Source organism: Indicator indicator (genome assembly GCF_027791375.1).
Source record: "Indicator indicator isolate 239-I01 chromosome W unlocalized genomic scaffold, UM_Iind_1.1 iindW_random_scaffold_51, whole genome shotgun sequence".
NCBI classification, from domain to species: Eukaryota; Metazoa; Chordata; class Aves; order Piciformes; family Indicatoridae; genus Indicator; species Indicator indicator.
In genome coordinates, this window is record NW_026539063.1 from 36,460 (window position 1) to 62,013 (window position 25,554).

Below are 25,554 nucleotides of genomic sequence, written 5' to 3' on the forward strand. Positions count from 1 at the left end.
ATATGTTTTCTTTTTATTAGCACTCAAATATTGGGGAATTTTATTTCTGTTTGTCCATAGAATTTGGATTTTCTCTTAAAGTAAGTTAGAATTTGTGATTAATACTTGGTTTTGGTAATTTTCTGTTTCTAGACTATACAGCATTAATTACAGGTATGCAGTTGTACATATATTTCTATGCATTTTGTGGGTTGAAAATGCAATTTGATTGTAATTTTAGAACATATTTTACTAGTTTAATTGTATTATCAGCATTCCTAATTATGTTTTTTCAGAAACCAGACAAGTCAAGATCCAATCCTTATCTCAGATTGCTTACAATTTAAATTTGTCAGATTAGATAACATCCTTCATCCATGGACCTTTTTTTCCCAGCAATTTGGAAGCTTTTATGTTCCTACAGTTGTTTGGTGTGTTTTGTTTCTTGTTTTAGCTTTCAACAGATAAAACAGTAAAAGTCCTAAATATTTTGGAGAAGAATATTCAAGACGGAGCAAAGCTTTCTACATTACTTAATCATGTGAGTTTCAAATTACATCATTTGACGCCATTGTGTATAATAGGGTTTTCTTCATTTGAGTCCCATATAGTAATAGTTTAAAATACTCCGTGTGAAAAGGATTTCTGATTTAATATGTGATTAAGAAATGCCAAATTTTAAAATTTGAAGCAAAATTAAATTTATTATATTCTTTCAGAACTAAACATTATTTAGTATAGTACTGATTGCTAACAGATGTATTGGGAGAAATTCTCATGACTTAATTTTAAATATTATAGTTTCATCCTGAAATATTCATGGGAACTGGTATAACTTGCACCATTGGACATTTCTTTGCTACTTTCCTATGTGTCCATAAAGCATCCATTGCACAATAGAAGTATTACAGCTTTCATGTAGAGCATATTCTTCTCCTGAGCATTAAGTGCTTTATTTATATTTGCTGTTACACTGCAAAGATGAAGTTACCAATGTAAACAAAATTAACAGGAATGTTAAGATTTTAGCTTTTTTTTTCTGATATACCTAAAACTACATGGGGATTTAGAGGTTTTCTATGAGGCTGAAATTTGTTATTATATATTTTATGTACTTATTAATTTGTTACTACATTTTCTAGTCAAAACAATATTGTAGAAAGAATAGATTTCTTGAATTCTATGGAAAAAGCCTTGATCTGCAGAAATAGAGAGTAATTATGTATATTGGAAAAGAAGAATTTGAACTTGAAGATTAAAACCAGAGATACATTATTTGTACCTAAATATTTTCATCTAGATATTTTGATTCTGAATGTCTTCAGCAGTATAAACAATAAGTGAAAAGAAAGTGCTGGTTTACCTGCTCTAATTCAATATGATTGCATCTTTATTTTTCTTTTAACTTTTTGTAGTAAAACTCAAGATTATAAAGCAGTTAATGAAATTGTCCAATTATTGAAATTCAGAGACAAGGCTTCAATTAAAAAAGAAGTAATCTTTAAGCAAAGAAGTTTTATATTTGTCTTAAAACCCATTAAACATGATTCAGATCATTATGGCAAAGAAAGCCTCTGCTAAGGAGTAAGCTTGCTTCTTTTATGGTGAAGTGAAGATATCCTACCTCCATGTCAGAATATTTTCAAGAGGCAGATTGCACTTGCAAATTCTCTTCATTTCAAAGATTAATGAGAAAAAACAAATAGAAAATATTTAAAACTACTTGGGGTTTGGGTTTTTTGCTTTTTGGTTGGTTTGGGTGGATATCTTATTTTTTTCTTTCTTTTTTAAAGCCTCCTTTTTGTAAGGAACAAATTATTTAAAGCCATTCTATACAAGAAATTTACAGGCATCTCCTGACTTGCAGGTTTCTGTTGATTTTTCAAATATATCTCTTTCTCACATATATAATGCCCTGTGATATTTTTAGATTCACTTCCCTAAAGGGAAAATATTGATGTTTTCACCAACTCCTATTTTCACAAGGAAATGCAACAGTTTTGAACTGTGCTATTGTACAGGCAGTAAAGATTCTTTTTCTCTGTACCAGAGAATTTATTAAAAATTACACCTTTTTTTTTTCTTTCTATTACTGTCTTTATTACAATATTTCAGTAGTACTGGGTGGTCATAATTAACCTCATGTATGTTTGGTTTTATAGCTTGTACAAACACAGAAATACACAGATTCTGTACCCTGTGCTAAATCTAAATGATCATATTTGATGAGACGTTTTAAACCCACTGATAATAGATGGGTCAATCTGTGAAGTGGAGAAAGTTGTATTCTCAGGAGTTTTATGTGACTTAACAGTCTTTTTGTGCAAGAATTCCCTCTAGCAGCAAAAATTAGACTGATCAAAGCAGCAACTGGTGTGTATAGGGCACCAAAGAAAACACAAGGTAATGAGTTTATATTTTTATTAAATATATTATTCTTAAGGACAGAATGTGGCAATCTTCCTTCATAGTACTTAGAATCATAGAATCATTAAGGTTGGAATGCCCTCTAAGATCGTCAAGTTCAACCATAACCTACCACCACCATGCCCATTAAACTGTCCCAAAGTGCCATGTCTCCGCATTTTTGAACACCTCAAGGGATGGTGACTCCACCACCTCCCTGGGCAGCCTGTTCCAATGCCTGACCACTCTTGCAGCAAAGAAATTTTTCCTAATATCCGACCTAAACCTTCCCTGGTGCAGCTTGAGGCCATTTCTTCTCATTCTATCACCTAATACTAGGGAGAAGAGCCCAACCCCCACCTCACTCCAACCTCCTCTCAGGGAGTCATAGAGAGCAATGAGGTCTCCCTCAGCCTCCTCTTCTCCAGACTAAACAATCCCAGCTCCCTCAGCTGTTCTTCACCAGATCTGTTCTCTAGACCCTTCACCAGCTTCATTGCCTTTCTCTGGACCTGCTGCAGCACCCCAATGCCCTTATTGTATTGAGGGGCCCGAAAATGAACCCAGTATTTGAGGTGCAGCCTCACCAGTGCCAGTCTCCAAGGTGAAGGGCTCTAGAGTGGAGGATCACAGTGGGAGAGCCTTCCCAAAGCATCAAAACTCCAGCAAAAGGGCAAAGGCAAAAGGACAAGGAGAGAGAGTCTGTCCCAAACTCCACTTTCCCTCCCAGAGTGGGAAGAGTGAACTCCTGGCAAGAGGCAACTCTGACTCAGTGTGGGTGTGGACAAGAGGGATGGAGACCAAAGCCCTCTGGTACAAGAGCAGCCCCCAGGGAGTGGGAACAACCAGGGGCACAGTAAACATGGCAGGCAAACAGGGTGTGGTGTGGCAGAAGGGTGTGGTGCACCATCTTGTGCAGGCAGGGCAGGCAGCTCCACCAACAGTCATTACCCTCCCAAAAGAGGACCCAGCTGTAGTTTCCACTTGGCCAAAACCCATCACCAGAAGGAATGTGGGGACCCAAACTGAGCTCCCACACAAGCATACAGCTGTCCAGCTCTCTGGCTGCAGGGAATGCCTGAGCCTGTCTCTAGTCCCAGAGAGCAGCAGAGACACCTGTGTGCAGTATGACCGGGGAATGAAGGACTCGTCCTGGTATAAGAGCTGAAAGAGGAAGTGGAAAGGTTAAGGAGCATCAGGAAGTGTGAGGAGAAGAAGATAGATTTGTGGAGCCAGACCTTGAGGGAAAGGCAGCAGATGGAGGCTCCACATGAGGTGGAGGATCCCCTTCCCTCTTGCCACCAGGCAGAAGGAGAGGACCTAAAGGATGGGGGAATGTAAACAGGTCCTTGCTTGGGGCAACAAGCAAATAACCTCCCGGCCTCCTTCACATTCCCACTTGCCCTTACACAATAGATATGTGGCTCTGGAACTTGAGGGCCAAGCAAATGAGGATGTAGATGAAGGTCCATCCAGAGAGTTGCCTGGGGTAAGTCAGCCAGCCCCACATATTATGACAGCCTCCATTAAGAAGAAAAGGAGGGTAATTGTCATAGGCTATTCCTTTCTGAAGGGCACTGAGGGCCAAATTTGCTGACCAGACCCATCCCACAGGGAAGTCTGCTGCCTCCCTGGAGCCCGGGTTAGAGGCATCACCAGGAAACTCCCTGGTCTGCTATGGCCCTCTGATTATTACATGCTACTAGTAATGCAGGTTGACAGTGATGAGGTTGCGGAGAGAAGCCCAGAAGTGATTAAAAGGGATGTCAGGACACTGGGGCAACTGGTTGAAGTATCAGGAGCACAGGTAGTGTTTTCCTCAATCCCTTCAGTGGCAGGGAAGAATACTGAAAAGAACAGGACAACGCACCTGATTAACACATGGCTCAGAGGCTGGTGCCACCAGCACAATTTTGGTTTCTTTGATCACAGGGAAGTTTACATAGCACTGTGCCTGCTGGCAACAGATGAAGTGCAGCTGTCTCAAAGGGTAAAAAAGGATTATTACCCATGAGTTGGCAAGGCTCATCGAGAGGGTTTTAAACTAGGTTCAGAGGGGGAAGAAGCGAAAACCAGGCTCACTAGAGATGAACCTAGGGGTGGCATGCCATTGTTGGGGTGAAATCAATAGCCCAGCTCAAGTGCTGTATTAATTTTGGGTTAAATTAATGAGGCGGGAATTATAAAATATAGTTATTTTTATTTTCCCAAAACTCTGTACAAAACTGATAGAATTATTTACAGGTTCTATTCGGTCGTGAATTCTTCCAGGATGCTTGTGGCAATTTTGATACAATTTAGGGAGTTCAGAGACTGGAAAAAGCTATGACAGAAATAGCTTTACCCACTTATAAATCAAGGGCCAACCAATAACCCTTAGGAAAATATGAGCAGGCCAGGATTTACTCACGAGGATTAAAGTGGGAATTTGGAGATGGTCCCTAGCTCAATCTCTCTGCTGACAGGCTCCAGAAACTGTTGGTTTGTAATCCAGTTCGAGGCTCAGGCTTTATGCCGGGGCTCCGGACCAGGCACTCGAAGCAAGGCAGGACACTCAAGACGACAAGGCTTGAAGTGAGGCGAGGCTTCAGCAGATGAGACCAAGGCTTGAGCGAGGCAGATTTGGGCGAGGAAGATCTGAGCAAGGCCGATCTGAGCAGAAGCCGATTTGAGCAGAAGCCCCTAGGCTACCTAGCGACCTGTATATATACAAAATGCCAGAGGTCACTTGGTCCAATGGGGCACTAAAGCTAACATGCAGCCACCCAATGGAAAAGCGACCATAAAAGGCAGAGGCCAGGACCTCGTATCTGTGGAGGCTTATGTGCTCTGACTCCTGATGGGCATCGTGTTTACCAGACAGGCAAAGTCCTGCCCCCTTTGTTCCTTTTCCCACCTTGGCCTGTTATTGTGGCAGGAAGGAGGGGAGAGAAAGGACCTGTCCAGACATCTTGAGGCCTGTCTGGATTTGTATAGCCCAATATCGTGGTGCTCATTAATTATCCACCCCCTGACTGGTGATGGATGCATCTCCAGTGATGTGCCTCTGTCCCGTGTAGGTGATTCTGGTCTTGGCTGATGTGCTGGAACCAGGTCCTTGGCATGTAGTTGCTTGGTTTGACAGTCAATAGTTGGGGACAATCCACTGGGCACTGATGCGGTGGGTCCTCCCATTGGCGTCCAGGGCTTCCCAGGCATATAAGCCTCTGGGCTTAGTCAATGTCATGGGCACAGTCCCTATAGACGGCAGTTTAACCAGTACAGGTTGGCCCACTTGAATTAAGGACGTATCCTTGGTTCCTTCTGGCACATGGTCAGTGTCCACTACAGGCTCAGCTGGGCAGAAGGCTTTAATCTTGGGGCTGCCGTAAGTTCCCCAGCGATTATTTACAAGAAAGACTGCCTGAGCCAGTCTCTTGTCCCAGCCACCCTTCCAGATGTTTGCATGCCTCTTGATCAGGCCATTGGTTCTCTCCACAATGCCATTTGCCTGGGGGTAATATGGGGTATGGAAGACCCCTTTGACCCCTTCACTACATGCCCAGTCCTGCACTGAGGTTGCAGTGAAGTGTGATCCATTATCACTCTGAATACACTCAGGCATTGGCAGGATACTGAACCAATGCTTCAGGGTCTTAATCGTTTGAGGCCCTGTGGCTGCACTGGTGGCAGTGGCCATGGTCAGGCCAGAGACCACTTCTACCCCAACCAGTATGTATTTTTTACCATGTGAGGGCTTCAGGGGCCCAACATAATCAACCTGCCAGAGAGTCTTATCCTGGCGGATGTGTTGAGCTGGGGCCAGGTTTGGATGGTTGGCCCTCATCCTTATCTGGCATTGTGGACATGCTGAGATTATAGTCTCACATGCTGACAGGGAGACTGACCAGCCCTGCACTCATAGTACAGATTGGCTTTGCCTGAGTGGCCCCTTTTAAGGTGTAGCCACTCAGCTAATCTCTGCCAGTCCTTCCACTCACTGTCCACCACATGGATGCATGCCAGGCCATCCACCTGCTGGTTCCTTTTTGCTACCTGGGGTTTGGCCCTTCTCAATTTCTTCCAGTGCATCAGCTGGCACTGCCACTGCACCAGCTACCCAGCAGGCCCCAAGGAATTTGATTTCCTGTCCTGGGCCTTGGCACTTGGCAGGGGAAATATCTAGCCCATTCTGGGTTAGCAGTTCCCAGATGGCTCCTGCTACTGAGCCCACCTGGTCTTTGTTGTTTCCCCCCCGCTAATATGTCATCTATGTATTGGTAGATGACAACTCCTTCTGGGACCTTGATGGTGTCCAGAAGTGCAGCCAGTGCATTGTGGGCAATAGTGGGTGCGTGCTTATACCCCTGTGGGAGAGGATGGAAGGAAAATTGGACTCCTTGCCATGTAAAAGCAAACTGGGGCTTGTCTTCCTCCCTCAGTGGGATCATGAAGAACATATCACGCACATCCAGGGCAGCCATCCACGAGAGGGATGCGGCCTGTATGGCTGTGACCACTGATGTCAGGCTAGGCACTGCAGCTGCGAGAGGAGGAGTGTTGGCATTTAATTTCCTATAATCTATAGTGAGTCTCCACCACCCATCTGCCTTTTTAACTGGCCAGACTGGGGAATTGTATGGAGAGTGAGTCTTATAGATAATCTGCCTCCTCTCAAGATCAGCGATCACTTCAGTGATGCCTTGCTTGGCTGCTGCAGGCAGGGGGTATTGAGGCACACAAGTAATGCCTGCTTGGGGTAATGCTGGAGCCATCTGTAGGGTGTTTACATGGGCTGTTCTCACCCTCTTGGACTCCACCCCATATAAGCCAAAGCTCCAGAGTGCCCCATTAGGAAGATGCCACCTTTTCCCAGCCAGCACATCAAAGCCCAGTATATTTCTCGAGTAAGGGCTAAGAGCTACTTCCACTAAGGTGCTTCGTTTATCTCCCGGAAGCCACACCCTTGTCTTTGCTAAATAGCAGATATTAGGTGCTCCGGTAACACCCAGTATTTTAATCTTTCTACCGGATGGCTGGATTCCCAGGCTTTTAGCCACTTCAGTGTTTAGGACACTGATCTGGGCGCCCGTGTCAATTCAGAATTTCACAGCCGTCCTGTTTGGTCCAGTTGGAATTAAAATACATGGCTCCCCATTGTCAGACCACTGGCACACCCTAATGAAGCGGTGAGGCTGGCCTGTTGCCTTCACCGCCTCTTTTAGTTTTTTGTCTCCTGACGACCGGGAGTAAAAGGGTTAGTTTTTCCCTCAGGAGAGGCAGTAGGAGCCTCCGCGGGGGACCTGCGGCTCATGGGCTGCAGTCCGTGGCTGAAAACGCTTTTGTTTCTTAAGGACAGCACTAAAATCTTAATTTGCCAGCCAGGTATAGCTTTTAGAGTTACCTCAGGCACACCCAAGGCTAGTGCCTGCTTATAACCATCCCTGTGGGGGTGAGGATGACCTGTGGGCTGGACGCGAGCTGCTCCTCTGCTTGTCCATGTCCCTTCCCCGGTTTTGTCCCGAACAACGCTTGTTGCCAGGGGGACTAACAGCAGGAGGGGACGGTTTCGTAACCTGAACCGCAAGCTTGTCCCGCGATACTGTCTCGGCTTTGCTTTTCCAGGGGCCGCTCTGGTTTCTCTCAAATCCAGAGCGTTTGCCCCCACGATCGCCAAAGCCGAATTTGTGGCCGTGAGCGGACAAATCCAACAACAGCTCAGTCCATGTCATGACGTGTTCCCGGGCATCTTTTGATTTGCGATTTTTCTCTATCACTTTCTCAATTGCCTCCATCCTTTCTGAGGCACGCCCCTTGCAGACTGGGGGGCAGGCCGCGCGTCAGAGGATATAGCCTATCAGGGTCCACTGGTGCACTTATTTCCCCTTATCATAAATTGCCTGCACACAGGCAAGCCTTCAGAGCACCCGGGTGAGTTCAGAGGAACTGGCAACCTCCAATTCAAATGGTCCCCCTCTGTAAACCGGACACAATCTGCTAGCCCAGTATGCTAGCCGCATAGTAAGGCTGTGTGAACCTTCTGGCTCGTGTGTTAAGAAAACGTCCTCGCCCCAATCCCCGGCCGCTTCTTCCAAATCGAGGAAAATTTTATCCCCATCAGTACGGGACACCCGATAGATGTAATCTGCCATGGATTCATCTGGCTCCCTTGCATACTGTTTTTGAAAGTCTTGAGGACTGTTTGGATTTGTACTGGGCCATGTGTCATGGCCTACCACCACAAGTGCGTGGGCCAATGGGATCACCAATGAAAGCAGCATGGGCAACAAACAGGAGAAGCTGAAGGCTCTCATGATTGGAGTGTTGCAGTGGATGTCTATAAAGCTCTTCAGAAGGGAAAGACAGGCCAGCAAGGCAAGGTGGTGAAGCCACTCTTGATATGAGAGAGCAACTGGAATGTATTGAGTTCTGCATAGGAGGAAAAGAAGAATGTGTTGAAAGCATGTGGGTAAGAATTAAGGAACAGGCTAATATGGGTGACATTCTTGTAGGTGTTTACTACATTCACCAGATCAGGAAGAGGAAGTCAATGAGTCTTTCTACAGACAGCTGAAAGTAGCCTCATGATCACACACCCTGGTTCTCATGGGGGACTTCAAGCGCCTTGATATTTGCTGGAAAGGCAATACAGTGAGGCACAAACAGTCCAGGAGGTTCCTGCAGTGCATTGAGGATAACTTTTTGACACAGGTAGTGGAGGACCCTGCAAAGAGACATGCACTTCTGGACCTTGTTCTAATAAACAATAAGGTCTGGTTGGGGATGTGAAGGTTGGGGGCAGCTTTGGCTGCAGTGACCATGAGGTGGTGGAGTTCAGGATCATGCAAGGAAGTAGCAGGGTAGTAAGTAGGATTGCAACCCTGGACTTCAGGAGAGTCAACTTTGACCTCTTCAGAGACCTACTTGGAGCAATCCCATGAAGGAAAGGGGGCCCAAGAGAGCTGGTTAATATTCAAGCACCACCTCATCCTAGCTCAAGATCAGTGCATCCCCATGAGTGAGAAATTAAGCAAGGGAGACAAGAAACCTGCATGGATGAGCAAGGAACTTCTGGAAAAACTCACACGGAAGAAGGAAGCTGACAGTATATGGGAAAAGGGACTGGCCATTTGGGAGGAATATAGGAACATTGCCAGAATATGTAAGGATGCAACAAGGAAAGCTAAAGCCTTCTTGGAATTAAATCTGGCAAAGGATGTCAAAAATAACAAGAAGAACTTCTTCAAGTACATCGTCAGGAAAAGGAACACCAGGCAAAATGTGGGTCTGCTGATGAATGAGGTAGGTGACCGAGGATGAAGAGAAGGCAGAGTTCCTGAATGTCACCTTTGCTTCAGGCTTTACTGCTAAGGCTGGCCCTCAGTCCCTGGAAAGAAGAGAGAAAGTCTGGAGGAAGTCTGGTAGGTTGAAAGTCCCTTCTCACATTAACAACACCAGACTAGAGAGAAAGAAAGTCTGGAGGAAGGAAGACTCTCCCTTAGTCAAGGAGGACTGGGTAGGAGATCATCTAGACAAGCTGAACACCCACAAATACATGGGTACTGATGGGGCTAGGTTATTGCTAAGTCTCTCTTCAGCATTTCTGAAAGGTCCTGGAGAACAGGGGAGGTGCCTGAAGATTGAAGGAAAGCCAGCGCCACTCCAGTCTTCAAAAAGGACAAGGAGGACACAGGCAACTACAGATCAGTCAGCCTCACTGGAAAGGTGATGGAGCAGCTCATTCTGGAGGTCATCTCTAAGCACATGGAGGAAAAAAAGATTTATCAGGAATTGTCAACATGCTTGACCAATCTGATAGCCTTCTATGATGGTGTGACCAGCTGGGTAGATGAGGGCAGGGCAGCAGATGTTGTCTACCTTGACTTAAGTAAGGCTTTTCACAGTTTCCCATAACATCCTCATAGGGACCCTGAGGAAGCGTGGGTTAGAAGAGTGGATGGTGAAGTTGATTGAGAACTGGCTGAATGACAGAGCTGAGTGTTGTGATCAAGGGTGCAGGGTCTAGTTAAAGGTCTGTGGCTAGTGGTGTTCCCTGTGGGTTTGTACTGGGTCCAGTCTTCAAAATATAAGCCACCTGAATGAAGGGGCAGAGTGCACTCTCAGCCAGATTGTTGATGATACCAAACTGGGAGGAGTGGCTGATATACTGGAAGGCTGTGCTGCCATCCAAAGAGATCTGGACAGGCTGGAGAGCTGGGCAGAGGAGAACCTCATGAATTTCAACAAGGACAAGTGTAGAGTCCTGCACCTGGGGAGGAACGACCCCCTGCACCAGTACAGGTGAGGGGCTGACCTTTGGGAAAGCAGTTCTGTGGAGAAGGACCTGGGAATGCTGGTGAACAAGTACATCAAGAGCCAGCAATATGCCATCATGGCCATGAAGGCCAATGGCATCCTGGGGTGCATCAAGAAGAGTGTGGCCAGCAGGTAGAGGGAGGTTCTCCTTCCACTCTGCCCTGCCCTAGTTAGATCATATCTGGAATATTGTGTGCAGTTCTGGGCTCCCCAGTTCAAGAGGGACAGGGAACTACAGGAGAGAGTCCAACTGAGGGCTACAAGGATGATTAGGGGACTGGAGCACCTCTCTTAAGAGGAGAGGCTGAGAGACCTGGGGCTGTTTAGTCTGGAAAAGAGCAGACTGGGAAGGGATCTGTCGTGGTTTAATGAGCGGACAGATTATTGATGCTTATAAATATCTAAAGGGTGGAGGTCATGAGGACGGAGCTGGGCTCTTATCAGTAGTCACCAGTAATAGGACAAAGGGCAATAGGTACAAACCAAAACACGGGAGGTTTTACTTGAACTTGAGGAACTTCTTTCCTGTGAGGGTGCTGGAGCACTATAACAGGCTGCCCAGAGAGGTTGTGGAGTCTTCTTCTCAGGGATGTTTCAAAACCCACCTGGACACGTTCCTGTGTGACCTGATCTAGATAAACCTGCGTTAGCAGGAGAGGTTAGACTAGATGATGTCTGGAGGTCCTTTCTAACCCCTACCATTTTATGATTCTATGAGTACAGGGGAATGATCACTTCCCTACTCCTGCTGGCCACACTATTGCTGATCCAGGCCAGGATGCTGGTGGCCTTCTTGGCCACCTGAGCACACTGCTGGCTCATGTTCAGCTGGCTGTCAACCAACACCCCCAGGTCCTTTTCTGCTGGGCAGCTTTCCAGCCACTCCGCCTGAATCCTGTAGTGGTGCACGGGGTGGTTGTGACCCAAGTGCAGGACCCAGCACTTGGCCTTATTAAACTTCATACAACTGATCTCAGCCCCTTGATCCAGACTGGCAAGATCCCTTTGCAGAGCCTTCCAACCCTCAAGCAGATCAACACTCCCACCCAATTTAGTGCCATCTGCAAACTTAAGGTGCTCAATCAGATCATCCAGATCACTGATAAAGATATTAAAAAGAAGTGACCCCAGCACTGAGCCCTGGGGAACCCCACTAGTGTCCACCCAACAACTGGATTTAACTCCTTTCCCCACCACTCTTTAGGCCCAGCCATCCAGCCGGTTCTTAACCCAGCAAAGCCTCCACCCATCCGGGCCATGAGCTGACAGTTTCTCCAATAGGATGCCATGGGAAATGGTGTCAGAGGCTTTACCAAAGTCCAGATAAATAGCATCCACAGCCTTTCCTTCATCCACTAAGCAGGTCACCTTGTCATAGAAGGAAATCAGGTTGGTTAAGCAGGACCTGCCCTTCATGAACCCATGCTGACTGGGCCTGATCCATTGGTTGTCCTGCACATGCTGCATAATGACACTCAAGATGAACCACTCCATGACCTTCCCTGGCACTGAGGTCAGACTTTCAGGCCTGTAGTTCCCTGGATTCTCTTTCTGGCCCGTTTTGTAGGTAGGCATCACATTGGCAAGCCTCTGGCGGTCTGGGACCTCTCCTGTTAACCAGGACTGCATGGACAGTGGCTTGGCGAACTCCTCCAGCAGCTCTCTCAGTACTCTTGGCTAGATCCCATCTGGCCCCATAGACTTGTGAGTGTCCAGGTGGCCTGGCAGGAGGGATTAACTGCTTCCTCCTGGGTTATGGGTGCTTGTTCTCCATCCCTCTCTTCTAGCTCAGGGGGCTGAATACCACGAGAATAACTGGTCTGAGGCAAAGAAGGCATTAAGTACCTTAGTCTTCTCATCCATGGTGGCAATGTTCCCCTCCACATCCAATAAAGGGTGGACATTCTCCTTGGTTCTCTTTTTTTGGTGCTAGTTTAATACAGCCTGCTTTCCCCCAACACAGAAGTGAGGAAAAGTTACACTCAAAAAAAAACCCCACTGGGTTGAGATAGAGAGCTTTACTGAGAAAAATGAGACCATACAATGCACAATTAACTTAGCCTATTTGCAGAAAAGCACAGCAAAATGCAGAAGGCATCAGGAGAAGCCAGCGACCCCCCCCCCCCCGCAGCCAGCCCATTAGAAAAGGCCAACACCCCAAACCCGGAAAACCAAAAGCAGCAACTGGAACCGGATTAAACTCAACCCATTACATTAATGCATTTGTAAACAATTTTTTTGTTATTCTTCACGGCAGTGTCCAGATTGAGTTGTAGCTTATAGCCATCCACTGCAACACTCCAGTCATGAGAGTCATCCCACCATGTTTGATGGTGACCAAGTCATAGCTGTCCTGCTGTACAATGGCTTCCAGTGGCTTCTTGATGATACACAGAAAGCTTCTTTGTGTTTCACCAGAAAAATACAGTGAGATATTGAAGACTTGCAATTTAAGGTTACAAACCTGTTGCTAGTAAAACAAACATTATTTGATTTCTAAAACAAACTATTTTTGTATCATAAGGGAAATATGTATTGTGTATATATGTATGTCAGTATATTAAAATAATGTTATCTTTTACTTGGTAAGGATAAAAATTTAACTTCTTGTTCACACTTTCATGTTTTTTATCACCTGTTACAGAACAATGACACTGAAGATGAAGAGAGATTATGGAGAGATCTTATTATGGAGAGAGTAACGAAATCTGCTGATGCTTGTCTTACTGCTATCAATATTATGACATCACCGAATATGCCTAAAGCTGTATATATTGAGGATGTAATAGAAAGAGTTATTCAATACACAAAATTTCATTTGCAGAATACTCTCTATCCTCAATATGATCCTGTGTATAGAGTGGATCCTCATGGTGGTTAGTATGTTAAATGTTTTGCATTTAATGTTTTGTCATCATATATGTATCTTCTGATGAGAGTGTCCAATTTCAAGAATTTTTAAAATCTTGCATCCAGAGTTCAGAGCAATTATGAAAATACAACATTTTTGCTTTCTAATTGATTCTACTGAAGAGTTTTTCTTCCGTAAGCAATTGCATTTGCAAAGCTGTAATCAGGGAGTTATTTTGGGAACATTTTATGAAGATGATCATCTTTCTAGTATTTGATGTAAGTAAAACACTGAAAAAAAATTAGTAAAGATTTTTTTTCCTAGGTGGTGTTTTAAGTTCAAAAGCAAAACGTGCCAAGTGTTCCACCCACAAGCAAAGAGTTATAGTGATGTTGTATAACAGAGTTTGTGACATTGTCAGCAGTTTGTCAGAGTTGCTAGAGATACAGCTTCTTACTGATACAACTATTCTTCAGGTAAGTTTTATCAGAAGAATTTCTGTCTAAGAATGTTTTTCTTTTCCCAGAGAGACTGTAAAGTGTGATTGTCTCAATGACATGAAGTATGAAATAAGTACAAACTTTTGAATGATTAACATCAGTGACTAGTTTGTTGTGTAGCATGTAATATGCAGGAGAAGAGCATTTAATGTTCAAATCTTATGGCTTTTATTGTACATTGAAAAATGTTAACTGTATTCAAATATCATTTAATAACTTGATTTGCAAATAATAAGTAATACTACTTGTTGTTGAATACCTTACCTGCTGAATGAATAACCTACTTGTAAAAGTGCATAAATATCAGTTTGTTACTCGAAATATACTTACAATAGCTTCTTTTCATTGATAGGTGTCATCTATGGGAATAACACCTTTCTTTGTAGAAAATGTCAGTGAACTACAGTTATGTGCCATCAAATTAGTGACTGCAGTAAGTAATTTTTAAGATGCATTTTCATGTTCCTATACTTCTGAGAGTTATCAGTGCATTTACATAGGCTGTATTTTTGCTGGTAGCAAATTGTAGTTTAGAACTACTTCTATTCTTGCATGTTTTTACAATTTGATATAATAATCTAGGAACAGTATTAAATTTACTCGAGCTGCTACTCCTATTTGCAGAGTACTCTATAGGAAGAAATAGCCTACTTAAGCCAAGGAATTTACTTACTTTTGGTTATATTGTTTAAAGTGTAAGCACAAGCCTCTTCCTCTCACCTGTCCTTTGTTGATTTAAGAAATCTTAACAACATGGTTTTCCTTATTTCCTTTGTTAAGATTTGAATTTATGCAGTGGAATAAGCTATAGAACTAGTAGGATGTTTCTATATAATAGAAGATCCTTTTCCTCAGAACAAGTGGCTATCAGAAAAATTCATGGGGCAGCTAAAATAGTATTTAATGAAAACTGCAGTGCAACACAGTTGTGCTTGTTCAAGTGGAAGTTTTCCAACTTTAGAAGGATCATACACTCCAATATTTATAAAAGTAATTCTGCCTAAACAACAGGAGAGGCAAACTCTTCCATTTATGTGGTCAGGCTTGTGTATTTCACATCAAACAAACATTAAAGCTTAAGGTATGAAGTAAAACTGGTTTCTCAAATGTGCTCTAAAACCATACATGTGTTCATGTTAATTTATGTTACCTTAGAGATTTGCTCTATACTGGAATCTGAAATCTTAGCATGACAACTGTGACTTTCTTATACAGTGTATTGTACCATTGGCAAAAATTTTTTAAACATACAATATTTTTAAAAGCTAATACACATTTATGCTATCTGAAGATTTTATATATTTTATAAAGAAATATTTGCTTTGAAAAAACAAAGAAATGTATTAAAAATTAAGTATGCACTAAATATAATTTAAATGTCATGTAAAGTGGATGTGCCTATATATAATTTTTAACAATCTCTTTAACAAGCAATATTTTGTGTAACAACAAATATTTTTTTAATGATCCTGTAACTGTTAAATAGGTATTCTCCAGGTATGAAAAACATAGACAGTTAATACTAGAAGAAATTTTCACTTCCCTTGCAAGACTACCAACCAGCAAGAGGAGTTTGAGAAACTTCAGGTAATTTCTGACATTGATAAATTTACAGTTTCATAGATGTAGGATTTTAGGCTTCAGTATCAACTTGTTCTTTAAAAATCTACAATTCCACAACCTACACTTTGCTAGATGTTGATATTTCAAAACCTCTACAGTAAGAGCAGAATTGTCTGACAAATATATTTTGTAATAATAACTGTTTCTTATGCCATCATATTTATGCCTACTTAATAGGAAAATTCTTCTTGAATTTCTTTGAGGATGCACTCAGAACACTCTTTCCAGGTCTCCTTTGAATGAGTTTAATTTAGGAACTACTCAGTTCACTTCAACTGTTTTTTAAGTGCTTCAAGCTGCATTTCCGTGCATCTTCTGAATAATAGTATAGGTTGTGATTCAGTTTGAGAAAGAATCTGACTTGAAATGGATTTCAGTTAAAATTGATGTTGGACACTTTAAATGGTTATAAAACATTTGTTGGTGTGTTGATTTTGTTCTATGATTGCATACATCTTTTTCCCAAGAGAGAAATGAATAGTCCAGTCCAGGATGGATGAACAGGAAATATCCAGGAAAAGAAATTAACTGGAACTTTGAAGTTGAATTCAGCAATCCTAATGTTAACATGAGTGCTTGATCCTAGTATTTCCAATTGTTTTGGTTATAGACATCAGAGATCTAGGAAATAGGAAGGTGTTAGGCATAGGAGTATAAATGGTAGATACCCTCTTTGAATTAGGACCTTTACTAGAAGGAAGGCACTATTTCAAGGTCATAACTGCAGTTTTTCTTTAGAGTCCTAGCTCTGATCTGTTGAGGGACATTCTGTCTGTGACTACAATCATGAAGAGTACAGCTAAAATTTGATATGAAAATATTTTTCTCTGTACAAGTAGTCAAAAGATAACTTCATAAAGATAATAATTGTGATATGTTTTGTGTCATTATTTTGATAATTTGTGGATAATTATGTCAGAGTTTATCACATTTTCATATTGTTAAGGGTAGCATTAAGTGGGGTTTATGTATGTATGGATAGCAAACACGATACTATTTGTCAGGTTAAATCACTTGGATGGGGAGAAATGTAAGGGGGACTGGATTCCAACCTAAAGATGTTCTTGCATGCTGAAGTTTATACTCTGCTATGCTACTTAAGATTGCCACAGGTGTAACTCTTGTATAAGCAAGTCCAGGTTTCTCTTGTGTAAAAGTCTTGCACATTTCACATGCATTACTTATGTATGTGAAAATATATAAATAATAAAATATTAGGACAAATTCAGTAGATTTTTTTATGTTGTGTTGGAAATATATATGACATTATACATAATAAGCCTATTAGTAAGTGCCTTAGCATGTAGATGTTGGATTTATTAAGTATTTGTGTAGATTTTTCAGCTGCTGATAGCCCATCTGTGAGCTGTTTCAGTTCATCTGGCCTGAAAATAATACTGGTTTTGTTAGACCTAATTTTTGAGTGCATAAGAAAAGGAAATTACTAGATGTGGTGGGTTGAAATTACCCCCCCAACTAATTGGAAATTACCTCCAGAGAAAATTTTTTAAAAACCCAAACAAACTCAGAACTCAGAAACAAAATGAAAGCTATATTTACAAAAGGTAAACTAAAATCTAGAAGTATAAAATGCAATGAATATGTACAAAATATATTTAAACATATTTACAACTCAACAATCAGAAGTACCACCCCTGTCATCAATGAACTGAATGTGTTCTGGAGCTCTACCTTTCCCCAATGTATCATGGATCACTGCATGACAAATTGTTGAACTGTGTTTCCATCCCTGGGGTAAACAATTGAACATATACTGGACTCCTCTCCAGGTGAAAGCAAACTGAGGCCTGCATTCCTCTGCTATGGGAATAGAGAAGAAAGCATTAGCAATGTCTATGGTGGCATAACCATTTGGACTCTTTGGATTCCAGCTCATACTGGAGTTCCAACATGTCTGGTACAGCTGTACTCCTAGGTGGAGTCACCTCCTTCACAATTCTGCTTGCCAAAATATCAGCATAGGAAGGAGGAGCAAGTTTAATGAGTTTCTTGGCAAGAGCCATTCCCACAGGAATCTCATCAGCATTCAGTGTACCTTAATTTCCATAAATTATTTATCTCATAGCAAACTCCCTCAAATGCTTGATTCTCTCATCCATTATTGACCATTTTTGAGGTTTCCACCATAAATCATCCCTGAATGGATGCTGCATTAGCACAGCCAATAAAAGGTGTACCCACAGGGAAGCTTTACCAGTGAGACTCCCTATATACTTATTGATTCCACTATCTCTTGCAAGTGAATCTAACTGTTTAGCAGACTTGTCATTTACTTGTAAAGCAGGAGGGCCTGTGTCGTAGCACCTTCCCAAGCAACTCATTACCGGTTCAGTTTCTCCTCTGAGATAATCTTTTCTTACATGCCTAATTTCCTGCCTGGGTGCGTCAGCCATCTGTATATCATCATCTTTAGCTGAGTCATCTTTCCTGGGGGTTCGTATTAGAAGCCTCTTTTGAATTTCCCTAAGTTTATAGCTACCTTCCCTGCTTCCTGGTCTCTCATACTCATAAAAATCTTTACCCTGTCCTGCACCATCATCAGTATCTGTCTGTGGCTTCACTATCTCTAAGACTAACTTTCTATTCCTCCTTGGGATGGTTTTAAGGCTATACCTTTAATTTTTCTCCACAAAGTTCGAGCAGTAAAGTGAAAGAATGTAAATAAATCACTATTGGGTATAAGAAAGCAAAATAATGATTATTCTAAACACTTCCATTGGAAAGATAGAAATGTTTGAGAGTCAGTACTCAAAACAAGGTACAGGCAGTCTCTCTCAGTCTGTCTGATCTGCATTTCAATTCTGGCTGTATAACACACACCCCCGCATACTGACCTTGACGAGCTAAGTTTAACAAACCTCTCTCTGCTTCTTGGCTTTCTTCCCTTTTGCCTGCTCTGGGACTGTCTGTTTGTCTTTTTGCTTTATGTGGAGGTGGAGTTGGGGCTGGAGCAGAAGGGACCCTTCTCCCAGTCGCTGCTGTTTCCACAGAAACAGATGCTGCTTGGGAGCTTGCTGTCGATCCGGCAGAAGCAGATGGGGCTGGCACAGAAGCAACTTTAGTGGATGTGCCCTTGGCAGACCCCACCACAGCCACTGGACTCGTTTCCATTCCAGCTGCAGTGGGCAGAAGTCCCTTTGCCTCTCTAGCCTTGCTAATGGCTTCTGCAGCCACCACTGCCTGCACCGCCTCTGCCTGCTGAGGTGCCGGCACTGCCACCGGAGCTGCTGCTGCAGCCACCACTTGTGACTGCCCCCCCACCTAGGGTTTTCATTAGTGCTGCTGCCTCTTTCTCTTTGATTCAAAACAGCTTTCCCATTAACTCCTGCCTCCCTGCTACAGCCCATAGAAAAGTTAAAAATTCCACTGGGTGCCTGTTCTCTGCCGGTTGCTGCCTCTGCTTCTCCTTGCTTCTGTCTCTTCCTCATTACTGGAACTGCTTGCATTAGACCCAGATCTCTTACGTCTTTTTCTCTGCTTAGAGATAGAGAGATTAACTGCATATTTATCTTGGCACAATGCTATTGCTAAGCCAATCACAACCACAACAGCTAATAGATTTAGGCATATTGAGCAGACCAATGGAAGATTTAACTCCTCAAAATAACTTTCAGTTATAGGAACAGAGAATTCAATAAACTCATATGGGACATTGTAGTGGGTTGAAATTACCCCCCAACTAATTTGGAGAACTACCCGCCAAACTAAAATTGCCAGACCAGCTCAGTTTGGGATGGAAGCAAATGAAGCTCTATTTACAAAGAAACTACAATCTAGAAATATGAAATGCAAATGAATATGTACAAAATATACAATATATGTACTATATATATATATATATTTACAATTCATAAACAATGCAGAAACTCCTCAGACCCCCCCTGGATGGATCCAGGGGACCGTTCACCTCCTCCCCCACTCCCTCTCTCCTTCCTGTTGCCTCACACAGTAGTCAAAACAGAGATACTTGGTAAGGCCATGGAAGAGAGAGAGAGAATTTGCAAGCAGAAGCGACAGAAGAAGAAAGAACTGTTTAGCTTCTGCTCTATACTCCCATTAGCAATCCAATGAATTATATAGACCTTATCATTATTTTCCTTTTGCATCCAATGGTAATTTTCAGTCTTTGCAGTCAGGATCTAGGCTAAAGTTCCCCCTTCAAATGGTAACAGACATTTACAGTGACATTACTATATCCCCCACATCCCACAAAACCAAGGCAGTAATTCCCAAACCTGCCTAACAAGCCTCTAAACCAGTTAAACAGTTTCTTTGCTATAAACCAGCAAATACAGTCAAACATTGCCGAAACAATCCAATTATAAAGCAACACACTTAAACCAGAATAGACCAAATGCCACAAAATCCAGAATAACTTCATTTTGGCTTCCTTATTCTGATTATCAATTAATCAATCAAGCAAAGCCCCATGCTGGGTGCCAATAATAAAATGTGGTAAGTTGAAATTAACCCCCAACTACTTGGCTCTGGCCAGCCTGATCTGGCTCTGGCCAGCCTGATCTAGTGTGAGGTGTCCCTACCCATGGCAGGGGGGTTGGAAATAGATGATCCTTGTGGTCCCTTCCAACCCTGACTGATTCTATGATTCTATGATTCTACTTGGAAATTACCCCCAGATTAAAATTAAACAAACAAAAAAAAAGAAAACCAAGCTCAGAACTCAGACGCAAAATTAATGCTATATTTACAAAAGGTAAACTAAAATCTAGAAGAATAAAATGCAATGAATATGTACAAAATATATTTGCATATATTTAGAATTCAACAATCAGAATTCCCCCCCCAGGCAGTCCAGGGGCACCATTAGGAGTCTCCTCCCCTCTCTCCCTCCCTCCCTTCCTTCCCTTCCTGGTGCCTCACACTCGGTAGTCAAAACAAAGATTATCCCAGGAAGGCCACAGAGAGAGAGAAAAGTTGCAAGCATAAGCAACAGAAGAAGAAAGAAAGAAAGAAAGAAAAGAAAGAAAAGAAAGAAAGAAAGAAAGAAAGAAAGAAAGAAAGAAAGAAAGAAAGAAAGAAAGAAAGAAAGAAAGAAAGAAAGAAAGAAAGAAAGAAAAAGAAAGAAAGAAAGAAAAAGAAAGAAAGAAAGAAAGAAAGAAAGAAAGAAAGAAAGAAAGAAAGAAAGAAAGAAAGAAAGAAAGAAAGAAAGAAAGAAAGAAAGAAAGGAAAGAAAGAAAGCAATCTGTGCAACCAAGTATAAGCTATTCAGTGAATGAATGGAATGATATATACCTTTCAGTTGTTATTGTTCTGTGTCCAATGGTAATTTATTTACCATTTTTAAGTCTATGGAAAATCCCACTAGATAAATATTTAGAACACATATTTCTAACTTTGGTTTGTTTTGTCTTTTTTGTTTAGTTTTAGTGTTAATGCTGTCTTTTTTTATTAACAGGTTAAACAGCAGTGAAACTGATGGAGAGCCTATGTATATTCAGATGGTAACAGCACTAGTTCTGCAGCTTATTCAGTGTGTAGTGCATTTGCCATCAACAGAAAAAGACTCTAATTCCGAGGAGGAATCAAACAAAAAAGTAAGATTTTTATATTTTTTAACTTTTTTTAAAAGAAAAACAAGTGTGTGTGTGTGTGTGTGTGTGTGTGTGTGTGTTCAGGAATGACTTTGTAGGTATAGTATTTTATATATGGTTCTGTAGTAATTAAGTGTTGCAATACTGTCTGCTGTAATTATTTGATGAATGGCTGATCTGGAAATCATATTTCTGTGTACACTAACAGACAAATCTTGTTATTTTTAGGTGGATCAAGATGTGCTTATTACTAACTCTTATGAAACAGCCATGAGAACAGCACAAAACTTCCTTTCTATTTTCCTTAAGAAGTAAGTACTGTTGCGTTCTTTAGTGTATTGATGAAAGCAACTCCAAATAAAATCTGTCACATGTTAAGACAAACCAAACACTTCACAATGCTAAATGCCTACTAATAAAGTTATTTATAACAATATATTTTAAAGATCCCTGAAAGAGATACTCGTCTTCTGTTGGAACAGAAACTGATGAGAGTTATTTATGCATTTAAGAATCTGTCTGATTTAGTTTATGTAGGATTCTTTCATCAGGGCTCTTCTACTCATCTGAAGTATGGAAGAGAAGGCTGAATAAATATTTAACTGATGAAAACAGATTCTTTCAGACATCAGAATGACAAAGATGTAAACCCTCTAAGATTATTTTCATTTCAATACATTTAGGAATGTCAGTAGCTCAACACAGGAGGAAAAACATACCCAAATAACCAAAGGATTTGCAACAAAAAGTCCTGAAGTTTTTATCATATGTTAATTTTTACTGTTAAACCAAAAGTTTATTTTTTAGCCATCTAGCAATCTCTCTGCATACTTCTGGTATTTTTTTGTTTTACATTCTGATTTTAACCTTTGCGGAGTATAATACCGTGATGACTTATCACTGTGAGGTAAGTCAGACCAGATTTCAAACCTTCTAAATACCCAGCCTATCTTATAGAATATTGATTCAATATTGAATAGAATATTGATTATAGAATATTCATTTATCAGTAGCCTGGAGAAGGAAGCTGAGGGGAGAGCTCACTGCTCTCTACAACTCCCTGTTGGAGTGAGGTGGGGGCCAGCCTCTTCTCCCAGGTAACAAGTGATAGGACAAGAGGAAATGGCCTCAAATTGCACCAGGGGAGATTTAGATTGGATATTAGGAAAAATTTCTTCACAGAAGGGGTTCTCAAGCATTGGAACAGTCTGCCCAGGGAGGTGGTGGAGTCTCCATCCCTGGAGGCATTTAAAAGACATGTGGATGAGGTGCTGAGGGATGTGTTTTCATGGTAGTGGCTTAGAAGCAGGGGTAGGATTGCAAGCTCTAGGCGAGCAGTTAGACTTGATCTCAAAGGTCTCTTCCAACCTCAACAGTTCTATGGTTCTATAAATGAATGAACCCATTTTTTCTGCTAATATTTTGTCTACTTTTTAGAATTGCATAAAACTGGTTTTGTGGTTAAGCATAGGACTACTTCTGTTTTCATCAGAAGAAAAGCTTAAATGGCTCAAATTACAAAATGCATTTTCTTTTAAACAGGTGTGGCAGTAAACAAGGGGAAGAAGATTACAGACCACTGTTTGAGAACTTCATTCAAGATCTTCTTTCCACAGTCAATAAACCAGAATGGCCAGCTGCAGAGTTGCTACTTAGCTTATTGGGAAGGCTATTGGTAAGGAATTCTTGTTTTTAACTATTATATTATGTCTTATAACAATGAAATGTTATTTCAGCTTGATCTATTACAATGTCATGGGTTGAGTTGAATCTGCTGCTGTTATTCACACCATGCTGCAGTCATGCCAGCTTCAAAAAATGAAAGTTCTAACTGGAGCAAAGTATGATGGGGCTTGAAGATCAAATTGCAACATGAGAGGCTTTCTGTTCCAATTGCTGCTTTTGGGTTCCAGGTCTTGGGTGTTGGCTCCTTTCTGCAGGCATGGAGGTGAGGCAGGTGGGAGTGGGGTAGCACACTGGTTTTGGTTTTCTGTTTTATGCTCTGGGTTTTTTGCTGTATTTCGCTGCGCTGCTTCTGCAAATACACTAAGCTAAGGTAATCATGCATTGCATTATTAGATTAATTCGATTATTACCTAAGGTAATTATGCATTGTGATTGTGATATGTTATATTAAAGTCTTAGCTTATTTCTTTATCTCAACACTGAGTTTTATGTATTCCTTTTCCCCTCACTTTTGTGTTGGGGGCACAGGCAGGTTAGCCCTGGCATTAACCTGTTACATACAGGAACTCTTTCTGATTGTTGACACACACATGCAGCATTTAAGGATTTTCTTACATGTATCACCATTATGTAATGTATAGAAAATAAAATTTAGGTCAGAAGATCATTGATGTGGAACTTAGTGAAAATCATATGTATATAATTTCTCCTAGAAGTCCAATTCTACTATTCCATGACATTTTCCACACTAAAAAAAGCCATTGTATAGCATCTAATAAATGTAGATATTTATTGGGAATAAAGTGAGACTAACAGCTGTAATTTTTCATGTTAAATACTCCTTTGGAGTATTCCTTTAGCACGGAACCTGAAAACAAATAGTTCGGTCTTTTGCCAATAATAATACATTCTGTGATTTACTTACAGAATGTGAATATTTTCATTGACATGTACTTTGAGAGTTGTTCTTCAGTATTATAATGTAATTAACACTGTAATTTGAGCTGTTTCTTGGAAAAATATTTTACAGTCACTTGCCTGATAAAATGTAGCTTGCTTTATACTTGTGTGAATAATGAGGAAGTTGGATTATGGTGTTTAAGATCTATGCTATTGCAAAGGATATCTGCTGATCTGATGTCCAGTTTAGTCTATAAAAACACAAATTTTTTAAAAAGTAAATATTAAAAAAAACACTCTTAATAGACATATTTAGAAAGAGAGAGAAATAATAAATGAAAAAGCATTAAAGTAACAAGTATATCTTTGATTTAATAGTAAATTACATAATTTTATGCAGCATGGAAATTAGGTGGAATTTTTAATAAGGTCAAGCAATGTCTTGTGAGAATTTCAGTTGCACAAATAATTTTTTTATAACAGTTTATTCTACTTTTCTTAGGTTCACCAGTTCAGTAACAAATCTACAGAAATGGCATTAAGAGTTGCATCACTTGACTATCTTGGAACTGTAGCTGCAAGACTCAGGAAAGATGCAGTCACTAGCAAAATGGATCAAGGATCTATAGCCAGAATCCTCAAACAGGTATGTGAGACATCTTGTACCAGCTGGATTGAGATGTATCAATTTAAAATTTTGAACATTTTAAAGATATGTGAAAAACCAGCATTGTGGAGAATTTTTTGTTGTCATTTAGATTTCTGAATTAGATATACTCCATTTATAAGTATCGCATTTGTTAATTCATGTCTTTCTCACACATTCTCCCTAGTGATCATATTAAGTTGTTAATTACAATGATAAAACCAGTTTTCTTGTGACAGTATAGAGGAAATAACGGACTGGCAGCTGCATTTTTTCCTAAGAGGCCTTAAAAATGTGTATGTGTACATATGCATGCACATTTACTATTGCAAAGTGATAATTGAGCTTATGGCACTCATAGGCTTTAGACAGCTAAACTGTTAGGCCTGTAAGGTTAGTTTATGTGATGTAGCAAGTATTAATTGGAGGTGCTTGGGTTTGGGAGTTTTTGGGTTGGTGGTTTTTCATGTTTGGGGTTTTTTGACTAAACTTGCATAGATCTTATGGATGTATATTTGCATTTCTTCTAATGCTGCTTATCAAAATGCTCCAAATCTACAAACATGGCATCAATTAACGAAGCAATGTATACTGCTGGGCTCTCTAGAGTATGTAGTATGATGAGAAAATATCAGTTTTTGTACATTTCTTATGTAGCATTATACATTTCTTTCTGAACTACTAATTGTTTTCATCATGATTAGACCTAAGGTTGAGTAGTCATACCAAGTTCATTTCCCTTTCAGTTACCTGAAAAGACCCCAGATATATGTATTTTATAATGACTGTTACAAATTTATGTTGAAGGAAAAACTTGTGCAATTTGCAGGCATTCAAAAAAAGAATGAAAATTCATCTACTCCTATAAGACTGATACTTCACATAACTTCTGTCAATTAGAATATTGCAGTATCACAGAATCGCAGAAACGTATACAGAAACTTTCAGGTTGGAAAAGACCCTCAGGATCACCAAGTCCAACTGATAATCTACTCTACAAGGGTCACCCCTAAACCATATCCCCAAGCACCACATCCAAATGACCTTTAAACACATCCAGGGTTGGTGACTCAAACACTTCCCTGAACAGCACAT

General features: G+C 41.0%; 1 protein-coding gene across 1 annotated transcript in view; it reads left to right on the forward strand.

Annotated features, from left to right (window-relative positions):
• The window catches only part of LOC128979900 (nipped-B-like protein), a gene marked incomplete at its 5' end in the record, with an annotated part of 72,732 nt that overhangs the window by 18,274 nt on the left and 28,904 nt on the right, over positions 1 to 25,554 (forward strand). Inside the window, 9 exons of the mRNA XM_054398297.1 lie at positions 434 to 520; positions 13,325 to 13,556; positions 13,856 to 14,007; positions 14,384 to 14,464; positions 15,518 to 15,618; positions 21,092 to 21,230; positions 21,456 to 21,538; positions 22,770 to 22,902; positions 24,316 to 24,459. Of these exons, the coding sequence (XP_054254272.1) occupies positions 434 to 520; positions 13,325 to 13,556; positions 13,856 to 14,007; positions 14,384 to 14,464; positions 15,518 to 15,618; positions 21,092 to 21,230; positions 21,456 to 21,538; positions 22,770 to 22,902; positions 24,316 to 24,459 (1,152 nt within the window). The remainder of the gene's footprint in view (positions 1 to 433; positions 521 to 13,324; positions 13,557 to 13,855; positions 14,008 to 14,383; positions 14,465 to 15,517; positions 15,619 to 21,091; positions 21,231 to 21,455; positions 21,539 to 22,769; positions 22,903 to 24,315; positions 24,460 to 25,554) is intronic.